General features: G+C 35.4%; 1 protein-coding gene across 14 annotated transcripts in view; it reads right to left on the bottom strand.

Annotated features, from left to right (window-relative positions):
* The window catches only part of NRXN3 (neurexin 3), an 896,531-nt gene that overhangs the window by 110,258 nt on the left and 768,124 nt on the right, over positions 1-18,149 (bottom strand). For 12 of the 14 annotated variants that reach the window (XM_031553628.1, XM_019615790.1, XM_031553624.1 and 9 more), the window contains one exon: positions 1,768-1,857. The exons of the other annotated variants lie outside the window; for them this stretch is intronic. In XM_031553628.1, the coding sequence (XP_031409488.1) occupies positions 1,768-1,857 (90 nt within the window). The remainder of the gene's footprint in view (positions 1-1,767; positions 1,858-18,149) is intronic. 14 annotated transcript variants of the gene reach the window in all.

The raw sequence follows: 18,149 nt of genomic DNA, 5'->3' as shown, positions 1-18,149 counted from the left end.
AAAAAAAAGAAGAAAAAATGGATTCTCAAGCACATGAATAGCATCAAAGAATTCAACATGCATCCGTTTTAATAAAGTTGAGGCAATCACTGTCTTTAGTGTTAAAGGGACTTTAGGAATTCAAACTTACCAAGATTATCCACTGTTTAGTGTTAAGCTTTATTTATTTAATTTAGTTTGATCTTGTAAATTAACAGGGTAGCCCAATGAGATTTAATAAGCATTTTCTGTATACCTTTATCTAAATATCTTCTTACTAGCCAGCAGAAACAAATTGTTGCACGAAACCATGATGGTCAAAACATATTTCTGCTTTAGTTATACAATTTTCTTAGCTTTAGTTATAAGCACATCAGAGTTGTAGACCAAATCTGGAAAGTGGGCAACACTGCCAGCTGTCATTCAAATCAACAGGAACTGTGTGCATAGCACTTTGACGGATGAGATTCTTCAAAAAAAGATATTTTGACTGCAATTAGCCATATTTTTTATGGCCTTAACTTGATCCCTGCTGGCTAAATCAATTTTCTAATTCAGCTGTGGATAGAAGTTAAAAACAAAACACAGAATATATTTTTCCCATTGCACAAAATTTGATTTTTTTCTTGGAAAATTTGGTAACACCCACAGACTAAGTCAACACAGAAAATGCAAGATTTGAGTTCAAAGGTCACCCATTTTTATCAGCAGTACTTTCTTTAAGGGAAATCAGAGAAGATTGTGTTCTGTTCTCCAAGGCTTGAAAGAAAGAAACTACCTGTAGTGATTTTTTAATTTAGATAACATGTTTAGTTTAGAAGGAAAAGAACCAGCATTACCAAGAGTCCAGCCTAAACCCTGCTGAAATCACTGAAAGTTATTATGCTATCTTCAACAAGCTTTGGAATGAGTTCTACATCCAAGATTTAGTCTTTCTCCAAACTCTTTATAAAAGAACATTACTGTTCTGACATAAGACACATTTCAGCTGATCACTGAAGGTATGTAGAATTCTTACTTAAACCAATTGGACTTTTGCATATTGGTAAAACTTTTGTTGAACTGAGGCCAATTACTTCAGAGAAGCTCACTAAAGATAATAGCAGTACCCTAGACTATGCTAGGGAAGAATTTGAGTTCAAACATAAAATGCATTATTTGAGTGTTGAAATTGTACTCCACATAGAGAATAAAAGTGACAGAACGATCATCTTTCTCTGTCTCCCTCAATGTAGTTTAAAAGAAAATGTTAAAAAATGTTTTCTTTACAACATTTTTTAAAAATTGTTTAGTTATTTGAAAACAATTAGAAAACACATAGCCACAGTGGCTGGTCAGACTAATGGGAAAAAAGAAACTTATAGGAAGTGATTTAATAAGGTTTGAAATTTTTTTTAAGAAAACTTTGATAATAAAGATATGAATGTAGTTTAAAAACAAATCAAAACAGGAAGATCATGCAGTGGTGAAATTGCCATAATACATGTTGTTGTTCTTCTCCTTTCTTCATTTTATTTTGTTATAAAATGTCTCCTGAATTTTTGCTTGTTTGTCATTACTGTGATAGCAAGCTCAGAATTTTGTCCCTTTAACTGCATTTTAATAGCAATGTATTATAGCATGATTTATCAACATATGGCAGGTGGAAGCTGACACAAATTATAATGAAAATTAAAACAGTCATTTATGCAGCAGGCGATTATCATTTAAGAAACATTTATTTGCAGGCTTTAAAAATGAGGGTTTAGAATCAAATGGGTTTAAAATGAAAGTTTTAATGACTATTACCTTTTTCCTGCAGCCACTCCTCTACAGGCCGGTTATATTTGAAGGGGATTTTCTGTTTTACCATTTGGAACCGTTCACTATCAGTGTTGCCTTTAAAGTTTAAAAAACAGCTTAAAAACAATCTGAAAAGTCAATGCAATGGTTAAGACATCCTAGATTTTTTGTTTGTTTATAACGTTATTTAGCTATAAATAAATAAGCACATGCGTGCATACATAATATATTTGAAAAGATTTATCTTTAGTAAGGTGGAGAATAGTTATACATCCAATTGCCTGAGGTTCTGGAAGGTCAAAGAAGTTAAATCCTATGAATAACATCTCTCCTTAATTTTCAGAGTATTTTCTTATCCAGATTGGTTAAAAGGCATGTATAGTTTGTCCAAGACATGAGACCTTGGATGAACTCAGTAACATGAGTTAAAACATTTTGAACAGACTCTAAATCTGATGGCAAAAGAATATAGCAGAATATGAAAAATATGTCAGTCACACAAGCATACAAATAGCAGCATTTTGATAAACTTTCTTGCAGTAGTAGTACAATATATGTGTTAGAACTTGAAAACTGGTAAGAAGAAAAAAATAACTGAAGAAATTAGAAGAAAATAATGGTGAAAAGATGTAATAGAATTAGATTTAAAAAAAAATAACTCATAAAAGAGTAAGAAAATAGTAAAAAGGAAAGTAACAACTAAAAAGATGAAGAACTGTTAATTAAATATAAGTGAGGACTTACGTCCAGTTACCAAAGACTTGGGCCAGTTGCCATAGGAAAACAGAAGCTTAGAAGCTAATATGAAAGCAGAAATGATTACCTAAGTATAAATTCTGTGCAGTTCAGTTGTTTTACATTAATGGATAATTGCAATATTCACTAAAGTGTATTTTGAAGAAAAGCATTTATCACTCACAGGGAGCACATTACAGATAGGGATAAGAGTCAGTCTGTGTTCATATTCCCTAGATATTCAAAAAAAGCCAGGTACAGATCAGAAGGGTTGGTCTAACCTTTAGTAGAAAGGCACAATATGGCTTTATTACATTAGGAGTGATAAGAAACAAATGCCATCGTCCTGCTTTTGTTTTCTGCAGCTACAAGTCACTCTGTGGCTCATTCTAATGTTTACTTCATGTTTTATTTTTATAAAAGCTGTTTCATCAGACAGGCATAAAAAGAGTGTCCTTTTAAAAATAGTCATACTGTGAAAACTAGAAAAATAGAGTAAGCCCCCAGTTTACTGTTGTACACTACCATGAACAGATCCTGCATGCCAGTGCTCTGATACATGTTCGAAATAGATGGCAGTCCAAGAAACACAAGTGCTCTGCAAAATCTGTAATGCTTCTTTTGAAATCCCACAAATAAATAGCCTAACAGGACTTTATATTAATCTGAATTTTGAAGCAGATGCTGGAATCTTTTTTCCAGTGTAAAGACATCTTGAAGAAATATACATATATATGTATATTTCCTTGACTACATATATATATGAATAACAGCAGGATGCTTCACCTGGTCAGCAGCACAGATTTTCAAGCTGCAAGGAATATGACTGGTAATAAAGGTCTGGCTGTAGAAGGGAAAAGTGTAGTGAATTGAAATTTCTCATAAGAACAGGCCAGCAAGACTAAGGTAAAAAGGAAATGGGTCAATGAAAAAGACATGACAGTTAAAAATGATTTTCTTGTAATAGACCTTCAAGAAAGCCAGAAATGACAACTATTGCCCACCACATCTTTAAAGACTGTTTTAAAAAATCAGGTTTAATTTAGTTTTATTATTGTTATTAGGCAGATATATTCAGCAAGATTAATATATGTATAAAAATCATACCTTTTAAAATCTATGAAAAACTGAAGGACATTAGAAAATTCAAATAGGTTTAAAATTCAACATTAGCATCTGAGCTAACTTTTTTGTTTTGCTTTTAAATTTTATTTCATACATTAGTGAGAATGAGTTTTAAATAAATGTGCATGAGAACGTATTCGTTGATATACACGGTTACAACAGAGTTAGAAAACAAGCTTTCCCTTTTCAAGAGCTTAGGTTGTTCAGTAAATACCATTAAACACATACAATTATTAATTAATATTGATTTTGAGTTAAGCTTAAAAAAATAAACACAGCATTTGATATGAGACTTCAGAAAGGAAATATCATGGTTGCAACACGAAGTGATGTAAATTCAACATGAAGTAAGTTCAGTAACGATCCTTTTGTGACCTCAGTGCAATGCCTTTCTAGAGCTATATGACACATATGCTCACATGTTTGAACAATCCCTTCACTCACATAATCTGGACTCCCTTCCTTCTCTTTGAGTCCAGCTCTAATCCAAAGCCTTATTTCAGAAGGGAATATGTAGGATAAAATGAGTCATTTTAGTTCAGTTTAGAAAATGCGTTTAATCCCATAGTTCTTTTGCATTCAGAATCAGAGTAGGTTTCAAAGGCCTGCAGAACATTATTTATTATAATAAGGTTGTACCAATTGGCGTTGCTACTTGTGATTGACTAAATATTTTTCCAACCATAAATTCTAATTGTTTAAATAATACCAAGAGAAATAGAAACTTGCCATTTAAGATAACCTGCACTCTTATTCTTCTGCAGAAATAATTGCTGTATATTAAAATAATTTATAATCTGCTTCAATACTCAGTTTCATCTATAAAAACTCAAGCTCAGAAACGCATTCCTTCATGTATTTTTCTCCCTTCTCACGCAAAATTCTCTAATACAATCAAATCCAGATGCATGATGATGGGGATAAAACAAGTCTGTTATCCCATTTAATACTTGTGTGCAACTAAAACAAATCCAGCTTTATCTCCAAAGTTTATAGATACTGGCAATGCAAATATGCTGTAAAACATCAACTTTCTAACACATTGTTAAGTATCTAGATTCCTATGATCTCAAGGTTTTTCATGGTAGCATTTTGAAATGTTCTAGATCCCTGAATCCTTTTTTACTTGAATATTCAAAATATCTCAAATACCACAAACATTCCTGACGTCTAAGTATTTTGAAAGGGAATCAAATAAAAGAGCTTTGGTTGCCAATCTTTTATCTTTTTATGGATCCCTCAGTGTATTACTGCTAAAACTGACTACACAGATATACATTAATTAGATTTGTTTCTTGCTCTAGCTCCTGATAATCTTCAATTCAGATCAAACTAAAATGGGAAAAATCAACAGAATTTACTTCTGCTAATCACTATTAGAACTATTAGCAGTTCCCACAGGAAGTGTTTTTATTCAGAGTAACATCTCAGGGTTTTCTCGTGGGTGAAGTAGAATTCTCTTCCAAGACCCTACAACATTCGATGATGTTTTGCTTGTCCTTGCACAATTTTTTTCATCTTAACACCAATTTCTAAACAAAAATGAATTCTTATATCAAAGAAATTAACAGAGAGATTAAAGCTCTGAAAACTGTTTCTTCTTGGCCCAAATATCAATCACAATGATTGACTGCCTTTTGGTAAGAAAGAGAAAAGCCAAAAGGTTTCAGCAAATTGCACTGCGCAGAAAGGAAGTGTTTGCTTCCAGGTGGAATATTAATACAATCTGATGTGTTGTCAAGTCTGTGAAGATGCTAAGAAGAACATCCTAAGAAAACATTAATCTGTTCTAAATTAATGCTAAAGGCTGTTTTATGAAGAGAGAATACAAGCAGCAACATTTTCTTCTTTGATAATAAGTTTTGAAAAACAATGAGACGTTATCTAATGAGCAGTTATTAAAAGAAAGACTATACACTGGTATGAATGATTTAAGAAAATGTTTTGAGATTAGTGCTCGAGGTTTAAACTGATTCCATCTCACTTTGCCTTTTTTAGATGGAATTTCAGTGCAAGGAGGACCAGCAAGTTTAACTAATTTGTTTACACAGCAGATTCTGATACTCTCTGAAACCATTTGAGAAGTTATGGAAGCTCATAATCTCACTTTCTAAGATTTACATAATTAATTGACATCAGTGTGGGAAAGAGGGGCGTGGTAGCTTGCAAAGTTGACCTTAAGTGTGCTATATCCTCTACTGAATAACTGATCCAATTCAGTTCAGTGCCCAGATTCCTCTAGAGCTGATGCCAAGTGCTCTAGAAAAGGAGGCTGACCTGCTTCATGGAGTAATTACCATTTTACTCTAATATTTAATAAAAGGCAGAAATTTTTCCAATCAGAAAAGTTTCAGAAGTATGTTTGTAATGGGCACACTCTGAACCTACTGAAACATTTCTGTTTGTAGAGAGCTGCACTTGCAAATTAACTGTGTACTGAATTGTACTGAATTCTCACATTTTCTTAAGCACGTATTTAGTTTTGAACACTATGAAGTAAAGATATCACTTGTTTACATTTTACATTCAGAGCTGCCTATTTTGTAGTATTACTGCGAGGCCATACTGTGGCATATGTAATATAAAACAGGAAACATTTTCATTAAAATTGTAACATGTAAAAAATATCTACTCACAGCCATTTTTATAAAACACTTGGAAAAAGTCCAAATCTGAAACCACAGATGTGACTTACACAGAAATGAAGCAAGATAGCCAAGGAATTAAACAAAATAATTATAAGATTGGTGATATGCAATCTGTTTTCGTAACTACCACAAGTAGACTCTCTACAAATTCTTGCAAAACTTTATTTTTTGCCTCATCTAAGAAGGGACGCTATGAAAATTAATTCAAATTTTTCATTTTATTTTGAGTGACTGAAAAATAGCCAAGTCTTGACATTGTTTATTTTTATTTCAGGTCTCAGATAGTGTGCTTTTCCTTCACTCTTAGATTCAGTTTAAAACATATTTTGCAATTGAGTTCTCATTTTATATCTTGTCTTTGTTTTTCTCCTTAATCCTGGATGCCCTTGACTTTTATCTTTAACTTGCTCTGATCAATTTGTTTGCTGTGAACCACACCTCTCCGTTCATCTCACTGTGGAATGGAGTTAAACATTGATCTTCACACTGCAGCTTTCCTCAGCTCACTGCCTTCATGACAAAAGATGAGATCTCAGTAGCATAAAAGTTACTCATTTGATCAAATGACTGTAGTTGCTTCTAAGTACCTATCATCTCAATCAAAAGCTTTGTGCTGTTACCATTCTATTTTGGTTTCTCTTGCCATTTACATTTTCATATGTACCATCCCTCTACTTCAGGTACTCGGATTTAATATGTTAACTATAAAAATAATAAACAATTTTAAACGAAATAATTCTGGATTTATCTTTAAAAAAATATAGGGTCCAAGTTGAAAGTAAAGCAGCAAAGGCCACGCTCAATGGGAAATTCAGAGGCAAACTAGGAGATTAGGGTTTAAATATCTGCCTATGAAGTGCAGTTAACATGAATCACTATAGCATTAATCAGACCAGAGAAGAGTTCACAAAGTCATCCAAATCTGTCCCTCTGCCCCAGCAAAAATTCATAACATTCAGTCTTCTTTAGATTAATCTTTCAGTCCTGTCTTGCATGACCAAGAACATAAATGCCTCGCCTCGATATCTAACCCATAAGTACAACAGGAGCAAAATGAAAATGCAGCCCAATTAATTTGGAAGAAGGTTAATCAAACTTTTTCAATGGTTCCAAAGAAAAGTTAGTTTTGACAAAACGTGATCTGGGCTTTATTTTACACATCAGATAATAATGAATTACTTCAGCTGATAATAAGAACAGTCTTCTTTAGCTCACTTGTGTTAGAGAATTGAATGAGAGTATGGTATAGAGAAGGCAGCTCCCAGTACAACCATTTTACAGATACGAAGCAACTTGAATGTATCTTCTCTGAGACAAGTAAGTAATGTACATATTGTGTGTTTTGCTGTCCATGTCCCAATTAAGCTCCATATCAGGCAGCTAAGGCTAAAGTGACTATTAAAGAACAGCTGAAACTACATATTGATCTTTCCATTTTAAACAAGGACAAATTTCATTTTGCACAGAGATATGAAACAGAGATCAGAATAAAATCCACTGTTATCATCCTCACATCTCATTTCTTCAATTTCTTTAGGAAAACACAGGATCTGATTTACATAGCCCTGTAGGATCAAGCAGTAACAACAAAATGCCAAAGCCACATTATTTACATTGATATTTTAAATTCCATTAACTCTCATTTATCTTAGTTGTGGCTATGCAAGTCACATTGGAAAAACACTGGTGAAAAAAACCAGCTTACAGGCATTCACACCAATTGGCATTGGTGTTTGACATGGAACAACGGAAATACAGCTGTATGGCTTGCAGGGTACATCTGTGAACAACTGTCTTAGCATAGTGCAGGGTCTGAGGAAAGAAATGCAGTGCCGTTACTACACCTGCTTCACAAAGAGTCAGTGTCTCACTATGGTGCTCCTGAAAACAAGTGCATTCAGGTAGACAGCTAGCTTAAGTCTGACACAGCCAGCAGGGAGATAGAGCTAGGAATGTCCAACATGGATTGGAAAGCTAACCAATTACAAATAACAGCATATTAAAAAATTCTATTGAACAGATCAAGTTCTCTAGGGTGAGCACAAGGAAATAACTAAAAACAAGTAGAAGACGGATGAAAGGAGAAGGTTATTAAGAAGCACTTCCTATGCAGATTACATACTAGGCAATGCTGGTCTCCTCAGGGAAATTCTTGAATTATTTAAAATTGTATTCATAAACCCTAGAAGAGTATAGTGAGGAATATCAGTTGATTATGCAATGGAATAAATAAGAGATTGAAAACATCTGCTTGGTCCTAATTGCTACAAATCAGCAAACTTTGCCTCCTCTTGAAATGATTTCTCCTGTTTCCTCCTGTTTGCATTGGCTTAGAAATAGGAAAGAATTCCATGTCTCTGTAGGCCTTCTCAAAGACAGGTGCTATTCACAAAGCCCAGCCACAAACTAGAGGCACAAGAAACACTCAAAACAGTGAAAAAAATCATTACTGAATAGCATAGTGCCAGATGTAAGGTGGGTCAGTGGGAAAAGGTACTTTCAGGCTTTTTAGATATGTTTTTTTCTACTCTAAACTTTTAAATCAATTGCCTTCTTGGAAATTACCTGAGTTACAGAAACTGCTATGATAAAGGTAGTAGGGAAGAGATAAAATGCAACTCAGTCCGTTATGCAGAGTAGATCTCACTGACTACAAATCTGTGTGGCTTAAGGAAAAATAGAAAAGATATTTCACTAAAATTTTCAGTCTACAGAATGCTCCAGGTACTTTCTAACCAATAGCAAAAATGCAATCCAGAAAGGTTTTTGTACTCAGTGCACAGTATGATATTTTCTATTTATAAGTCCCTGAGTATAATGTAAATTATAGGCTTTATCCTAACTTCACCTACTGGAAAACTAAGCCACAGAGTAGTAAAAGCATTGTCCAAGTCAAAGAGAATGGCATCTATACAGTTAGGGCTGGAATTTGGGAATTTCTTGCTTCCACTTCTATGCCTGGTCCATTTCATTTGACTAACTTTTCACACATCTGCTCTGCTTTGATCCTTTGTCACATCATGGGATTTCAATGATTTTGTACTCTCCAGAGTCTCTAGTGAGCAGGGAGAAGGCTGATGTGGATGCATGAGCCCCTTCTGTCACTGCGTGTCAGATGTGTCAACCTGGGATTACAGCTGGCACTGTTCTTTCTGCAGGCAATAAGATCAGAACAGCACAAAGTTGTTGTTCAAGCCTCTAAGCCCTCAGGCCAGATGTTTGTTTGCTTACTCTGTGTGTGTATTGGAGAGAGATAAAGACAGGGACAGAGGGAGAGTCGGAAAGAGAGAGAGGAAAAAGAACGTTATACAGTTCCATTTGAGCAGAAAAACTGAAACAGAACTAACCCAGGAGAGAAATGTAACTATATTAATATCTGGGAGTTCATTGCTCTGTGCTGTCTAGCAGAATTCCCACTATCCAGCAATCTTATTTAGCCTGATTCCCCATCTGAAAAATATTTCTCCATCTTTCTCTGCACTACACTATAGAGCTACATTATATATATATTTTTTATATATATATATATACACACACATAAAATCAGATGACTGAACCTCTAATCGTTCATCTTTATCTAGCAAACAAGAAATTCATCAGAAGTTTTTGATGATACTGCTCATGCTTAGTACCTGAGCATTCGTACAGCCATGGAACATCAACACAAACAGTTCACAGCATTTCAACATTCAGTCAGGATAATCATGTTTATGTGAGCAATCACACATTTAATCTTAGAATTATTAGCAAGACTATCAGGACATTGCTACATCTTTTAGTGTGCATTGCTGTTTCTGGAAAGCAGTATGGTGATGACTTTATCAAGACATACAAGGGAAAATAACATGGTTTGGATCCCTCAGGGAATGTTATACACCTGTTCTGCACCAAAGCATTTCTGGCACAAGGACTCAAAGGCCTATAGTGACTATAAGAGTGTAATCCCAGTATTTAGGGAAATCCCTCAGTCCAGAGCATTTATATCATATGCAAACAGGATGATGAAACCTAGATAGAAAGACCCTTCATTGCCCTATGGATATGCATCTTAGTATATTTTTAAATAGACATAGACCAAGTCTACAACTTGGGAAATGTAAAGCTCATCTCTTTCAGAAGTACGCTGTATGTCATACTGTGATTTGAGAATCAAGATCATCAGTGAAAAAAAGGAATTAGAAAATGGAGAAAAATTAGAGATGCCTCTAAATTACCTGGGTTTGTATTAAATTTTGGCTCATCAATGTGCTTATAATATAGCAGAATAACATCTACCAAATACCAACTGGAGAGGGAGTGAGTATATTTTCACATCATCATGTCTCTCTGGATAAATTAATGAGGGGAAAAACAAAAGCATTTGCTTTTCTGCAGAGTAACACAAATGTAATGATTGTTGCCATGATACAAACATGCCATTGTTTACATGACCTCATGTTTCAGGTCACAAACTAAGCCTTAAAAGTACGATAAAACTGCTCAGAAACACATATTTTTGGGCATACTTTCATTGTTGTCATGGTGGATTTGCTATCATTTTCTGAAGTATCAGCCACTTGTCTGTTCTGCATCTCAAGAAGCTGATTAGATGTACAGAGGCTCTGGGAAAACAGAGTAGAAACCATTCCAAATCCAGGATCATTGAACAGAAGTGCAATTTGAACCATTCTACCAAATTTTCTTTTTATTTTTTTATTTGGTATTCACCTGTAAATTGGACATAGGAGACATCTAGTCTGATTCAGGAAGTTGCAAGAAGAATGCTATACTAATTCAACTAACAACATGCTGCAATACAATATATATTCCTGTTCTTTAGGACTGCACTGACAAAAAGTTTCCTCAAAGCGTTAGTATTTTCTGACAGCATTTTCTTTATCCAGGCTATAACCAAGAAAAAGCATTTTTACTAGCTGAAATCTAGCAGTACCACTGTGACATATATTTACTTGTTAGAATATATATATATATATATATATTTCATAACTGTTACACAGCAATAGTAAAGAATGCTACATAAAAATGCTTCTTATTTCTCCATGCATCTTTCCTATATCTAAAGGACTCTTTGTGGGATCCTACCTGGGAATTAGGTTACATGCATGAAAATACCATTGTATACGTACATTTCCTTAGGTAAACTCTGCTTCTTCTCTCAATCCTATTGATGTTAACTAATTCTGTACTATTTGATCTGCCTGGTTAGCTTGCACTTCTTGATTACAAAAAAAAAAAAAAAAAAATAGACATCTCCCTCTTTCTTAATGATAAGCTTATAGAAATACTAGTGCTTGATAACAAACCACTCATTTGGACTTGAGATATTTTGTGATGTTAAGGTTGCGTCTTGTGCAGACTAATTGAGTGCATATTCTAAAAGTCTGGACCACCTTTAGGAACTGAAATTCTAACAGGAAGGATGGGTACTGAAAGTTGTAATATGGTCACTTTTTTCTTTTTCCCTTCTGTCTTTCCAATTCTCTGTGCTCAAAGACTGAATTCGGAAGATAGAAAAGTCCTACAGCACTTTCACACAATTGTTTGGGTAATGTGGAAATGATTCACAGTGTTATACTCCCTGCGGGAAAGCAAAAAACAAAGTACATGAAAGTGAAATTGTGAGCATAGTGGAAACATCTGCATAACTTTTTGTATAATCTCAGATGCTATCTCATCATTCAGTATGGATGCACCTGCATTAACGCATGTACACGAATGTTTCTGCACAAATTTCACAGCACATTTGTCTGTTGGTCTCTGAACATGTGTAGTCTCAATATCTCAGCAGATATAGGGGCCCAAAACGGAGTGCTCAGATCATGTAGCCGTATTTATCTGTTTTCCTACTTTATATTATAGATGTTAAAGCCCTAAAGTGACAAGTTACAATCAAATTTTTATTTCATCAACTTGTCATGCTTTAATCATCCCTCTTGGCAGATCTTTCAACATATGTCAAAGTATTGCCTTCAGAATGTCCCTCTCCAAGTCTGTTTTATTAACCCTGTCTTTTTAAATGTTTTAGGCTCATTATGAAATGCAGTAAATCTGTCAAAGGTACTTTACATGCCGTCTCCAATTCATGTTGATAGAAAGCATCTAAGAGCTCATTTAAGTCCCACAAAATGAACACAATATGAAAAATATAAAAAACACAAACAAGTGTATGACAAGAACACTGGGGATCACATTCAACTCACAAGGCTGAGCAAAATTCAGTGCTCTTGTTCTTAACTCATTACCCACTCAGAAAGAATAGTAAAATATTAAGACCACAGTGGGATATGGCAGTACCACAGAGAAATCTCTTCAGCTCAAATATCAAACACTAGTATTTATTATCACTCCAAATAGTAATGTTCAACATACATGTTCTGCTTCATGGAAACAACTGAATTCAGCTAAACTTCTTATTACCTTGCTTTCAGTATCAGTGAGGAGAAGATGATAACAATCCCAAGTCTGAAAGAGGGAATGGAGAACTAAAAGAGCACAAGGCAGTAGAAACTGGAGTTGAGGGTGGTAAAAAGTGGCTGAAATGAAGAGATGCCAAATAGCTGTGGAAGAGACAGAGGGAGTTTTGGGGAGGAAGAGCCAGGCTCTGTGAAGGACTGGAAACTACCTGTTTTCTCTATGTCTCAGCAATGAAATATCTGGAAATTACTCAAGTGGCAAGGATTGTAAGAAGATGTTGCAATGATTCAGACATTCCACTTAGTTCTGCTTTTGAGTTTTTCTGTTAATGTCCCAATCAGCATTAGACTTGTCATTACTGAGCTCGTGAGAACTAATAAAAATAATATTTGCATATCATTTCTACAGTCAGAAGACCTGTTAGTTGAAGAAAGAAAATAAACTTTTAAATCCTCCATTACTGCTACTATTAGATCATTCAAAACTCTCTTAACATTCCTGGCTACTGCATTATAAATTAAATGGAGCAATGATGGGAGATGTGATCTCTCTTATAAGGACAACTGATGTATTTCTAAAAATACAGGAAAGCTTGCAGAAACACAAAACATTAAAGAAAGCTTCTTTACAGAGAGAGAAAAAGGAAATGTCTCTAAAAAAAAGACTCCTAGAACTTACATATTTAGAAGCAAGGCTGCTTTTTTCAACTGTATTGGACTGACTAATAACAACTGTATGTTTTCAGAAATCCAGCCTTGATTACAATAGAAGACTATTAAGGGTATAACATACTACTTCCTCCATAATTAATCAAGGTACTCATGTTCTAGTAGATTTTTTCTGTTTTGCATTCTGAAGGGTTAGGTTAAGTTCAGATGGTCAGCAGCTATCAAAATTCAGAACACAGCAGAGCTGGCTCAGTCCCTCTATTCAGTATAAAGCCCAATAGCCAGACAAGCAGGCACAAAGAATCTAGATGCAAGCTTGTGAGACCTCAAGTTTCAAGGACAAGATGAAAACTGATACATAAAATCAGCAGACGTGGCTGGGAGTTGTTTCACACAGCTCCCTTCTATGCTTTACATCAAACAAATCCATGCTAAATTTTGTCTTTAACAACTACAACAATCGCTGCATTATCTGAGGAAATTCCTCTTCATAACAAGCTCTTGTGTGCTTTGTGTAATTCCTTTACAAATAACCTTGAGCCTTGTGCATGTCCTTTTAATATCTCAGGAGAGGATCTTGCTTTTTTGTCCTCTCTTCCTCTCCTGCCTGCCCTCCCCCAGCCCCCAAATTATCTCTTGCTGTCTTCTGGGTGGTTATGTTTAATCTCAGGATTAGGCAGCAGTCTGCAGTTTGCCTGGAACATCTTATCAGCTTCCAAGAGACATTTACAGGGAGAAAAAGACTCCGGTTTTGATAGCAGTAATTGTATTTAGCTTGTAAGATACAAGGCTATTTATCTCAGGGCTGGAAAATCACAGAGGGAGAGATAGAAAATGTTGCTGATAAAAAATAAATAAAACCAAAAAGAATGAAGAAAAGAAGCAACTCCGTCCCCCAAAGTCCCTCCTCAAGTGGAGTGATGACATGGGTAAAGGACTTTACTGAACAAAACAATCATGCCACTTATAGAAGGAGATTGAAAATATCAAGGAAATGGTGATGAAATGCTTAAGTAGGACAAGAAATGACCTGGTTCAAAGCAGGCACTGAACTCTAGTTTAGCAGTCATGTACTCAGGGAATTAGATTTGTAGAGATGTGAGTAACCATTTTTTTTGAGATACAGAACACTAATATTCGATTTTAAAATAGCTGGTGCTGTGAATATCCAACATTTCTGAAAACGAAGTCAGTTTTTATTTTTCAAAGAAACTTACAACTGTGCCTCCCATTGGACACACGATGTCAATACAAGTTATCTTTCTTATTAAATGCCCTTTGATTTACAAATTTGTAGTATTCAGCACCTTCTCCCCAAAACAGCTTTATCATCCTTTTCTCCCATCCCAAAAGCCTTGTTAAATTCCTGATGCTGATGTGACTCAAGTTCTATTTGGCCTACAGAACTACTGCAGTAGTTTCGAGAAAGCATTAAATACAAAAATAGGATCCAGATATTTTGAATTTTCTTAGGCTGTAACCAATATTTCAATTTAGTGCAATTTAATTAATACACAAGTAGGGCAGACTTAAAACCATCCCACTAAGAAATATTTAGCACTTTGTTGAAGTATCCAGTTGCCTTTGATAGCAACCAACAACCAACCAACCAGCAAAAACCTACTCACATTCCCACGTTTCCATTTGTATCTCTGTAATCACAGAGGAAATTCAGTAAGAAAAAGATAAGCTTGAATTATATCAAACAGAGATGAGCAACAAATATTTTATTTGTTTGCACCACCATAATTATTTCTCTCCAGCTAAAACAGATGATCTATTAAATCAATACATGGATGATGTATATTGTTTCTGCCGTTCCCAAAAACATCTTGGAAATTTTTTTCAAAGATGAGAGGTGATAAGGTGAAATATACTTTTGAAAATACATGGTGACTAGATTTTTTTCCCAGAGCTTATGTCTTACCACAGTTTATTTAAACAAAATGTATTTAACCTTTTCCTCTGTTACCATGAGTGTAAAATAGTTTGCTGAAAATCTTGAAGGATCATGAAGGAATTCAGCCAGCTTTCTTCCCTACCTCACATCCCCTCTCTAATACTAACCAAGCAATTTCCAGTCTTTCCCTGAGTATATGAAAAATATATCAGTCACAAAAAACTTGATGGCTTTTACATTTAAGATAGGTAGGACAATCACGACCACTGTAATTTTAATGTGAGCTTCTGGGAAGCAATTTTTTTCAAACAACAGCATGTTGTTTGAAAAACAACATGGTTTTTTTTTTACGTAAACTACTAAAGATGTATTTTAGTGAAGACTTTAAACTGACATAAGCCAGCCTTGTAAGAAAGGAAGTAATTTATCTTTCTCCATCTCCTGACCAGTCATTTTCATGATCCTGTTGCCTCTTCTCCTGGGCTACTTACATGGTGACTAGTAATGGTGAAATGACTCAGCTGAACAGAAGGTGAGAGTAGAAAAAGGAAATTTAATTATTTAAGTAACATGAGTGCAAGAAAGAGTAATGAGAGAATGAACTTTGCTGTCCAGCTCCAGCTGTAAACTGTGTTACAATCCACCTACATCAGCATTTTTATTTGAATAGGGAGCATGCCTCTGAGCTTTACCTAGCACTCCCTACTTGATATGCTTTGGTTCACATACTAAAATGCTCTCAGGGAATGTGAACTGGATTCCTTTCAAATAAAATTAAACCAGAAATTATGCTCCAGCTGTTTAGGGAATTCAGTCCTTGGGATTGGAGCTAGTCCAAAACCTCAGGCAGGGATCTTAGAACCAACTTTTTGTTTTATAGGTGTACTCTCATCAGGCCCCCGTACTCACCAGAGGCATCACAAACTCCCTGGAGTTCTATTGTAAGCTATCCATATTCCTAAAATCCAGCTTTCTTACAATTTATACTTGATTCAGAAAATGAAAAAAATGATGACATCTTTTTCCTATTTTTCAAAGCCAAAAGAACTGAACACTAATGTCATTGGAAAGGGCAGAGACTCCTAAAAGAAGGCTAAGTGATCACTCAAGAGAATGAGAAAGAGAAAAAATATAAAATCTGTACTGAGAGAATGAACTAATGAATCCTCATAAGGGCCCAATTGCTTAATGCTGTCCCTCCCATTTCTTCTTCTTTTTTTTTTTCATTCCCCTTTCAAATGTATAAATCTAGGCTACAGTTCTCTCGGCAAAGTATATATTTCTTTTAATGCCAGCATATTTCTGCCTCTCACTTCCTTTCCTGTAATCTTCTTGAAAACATTACTCCACCTAGACTTTTCTTCTGGTTTCTTATTCTCTCTCACTGTAAAGCTTCTCTTCACCTAGTTTTGTTTCCTTTATGATTGCAGAAGATGTAGTCAATGCATGGATGAATGGACAGGAATATCAGGCTTCTTTCAACATTCACTACAAATCTGGCAACATACAAAGAATTTCTTTGCAAGCAGAGATGAATAAAATCTGCCACTCAAGAACTAAAGAAAATTTAAGGACTGAGGTATTTCAGCTGTGCTTCAAGACAAAAGATTTGTTTTTAACCCTTCTGAGAATTGCTGACTCCCAAACCTTAGGATGCCTGACTTAAATCCTTCTCACTGTACTGTAAAGTGCCTTAAGTTTGAAGGGTTTTACAGTAATCTGAAACAAAAACATGTCACAGACTTCATTTGCTTAAACCAGCTTTCCTATCTTACTTTTATTCCAAAATGATTCCTACTACATCACCAAAAAGATGAATTTAAATTTAGAGGCATCTGTCAGGAACAACATAAAGAAGAAAATGGCCAAACACAATCTGTTATCTGGGATGGACGCTAAAAGGTGAAAGCACGTGAGACAGCGGAAGAGAGGAAGTCATGGAAAATAGCACTTTAGGGCACAGCAATTCATATATATTTGGTAGCAAAATGTATACATGCCCTGACTGAGAAATACATTGCAATGACCAATGTGGTTAATTAAGCATCAAGGAATTGGTTATCAGTAGAAAACATAGATAAAGTCTATCTCCTTATTGCACAATTGAGGGAGAGGAGAAAGGGCAAAATACAAATAAATCATGAACAGTTCAAGGGTTTTGCCTGAACTAAGTCACAAAGCTGAACGGCAGGTAGGAGTCCCATTGTTAATGCTGCTGTTTGCCATTACCCATGTCTCAAGAGCCTTGTCTCAGTCATCTGCACTGGGTCACTGTTCAGAGTCTTATTATCCAGTAAGAGGAACTCTGTCAGAGTTTGAATGGTACTAAAACTGAGGGGTCATTTCTAAATCTGAGCCAACCTTAATTTCAAGTTAATTCCCTCCTTTACAATTTATCATAGAATCACAGAATCCTTAGAGCTGGAAGGAACCTTTAAAGGTCACCTAGTCCAACTCCCCTGCAACGAACAGGGACATCCACAGCTAGATTAGGTTGCCCAGGGCCTGATCTAGCCTCGCCTTGAAAGTCTTCTGGGATGGAGCATCAACCACATCTCTGGGCAGCCTCTGCCAGAGCCTCACCACCCTCACACCGTGAAATGCTTCTTCCTTATATCCAACCTAAATCGACCCTCTTTAAGCTTGAAACCATTTCCCCTTGTTCTGTCACCACAGACCCCACTAAAGAGTATGTCCCTTTCTTTCCTATAGCTCCCCTTTAGATATTGAAAGGCTGCTATCAGGTCACTTCGGTGCCTTCTGTTCTCCAGGCTGAACAGCACCAATACTTTCAGCCTGTAGTCGTAGGAGAGATTTCCCATTCCATGAATCATTTCTGTGGCCCTTCTCTGGACACACACTGAGGACTCCATATCTGGATGCAGTACTCCAGGTGAG

Source organism: Meleagris gallopavo, chromosome 5 (assembly GCF_000146605.3).
Source record: "Meleagris gallopavo isolate NT-WF06-2002-E0010 breed Aviagen turkey brand Nicholas breeding stock chromosome 5, Turkey_5.1, whole genome shotgun sequence".
NCBI lineage: Eukaryota > Metazoa > Chordata > Aves > Galliformes > Phasianidae > Meleagris > Meleagris gallopavo.
The sequence above is the reverse complement of the archived record's forward strand: the minus strand, read 5'-3'. Positions and strand labels throughout refer to the sequence as shown.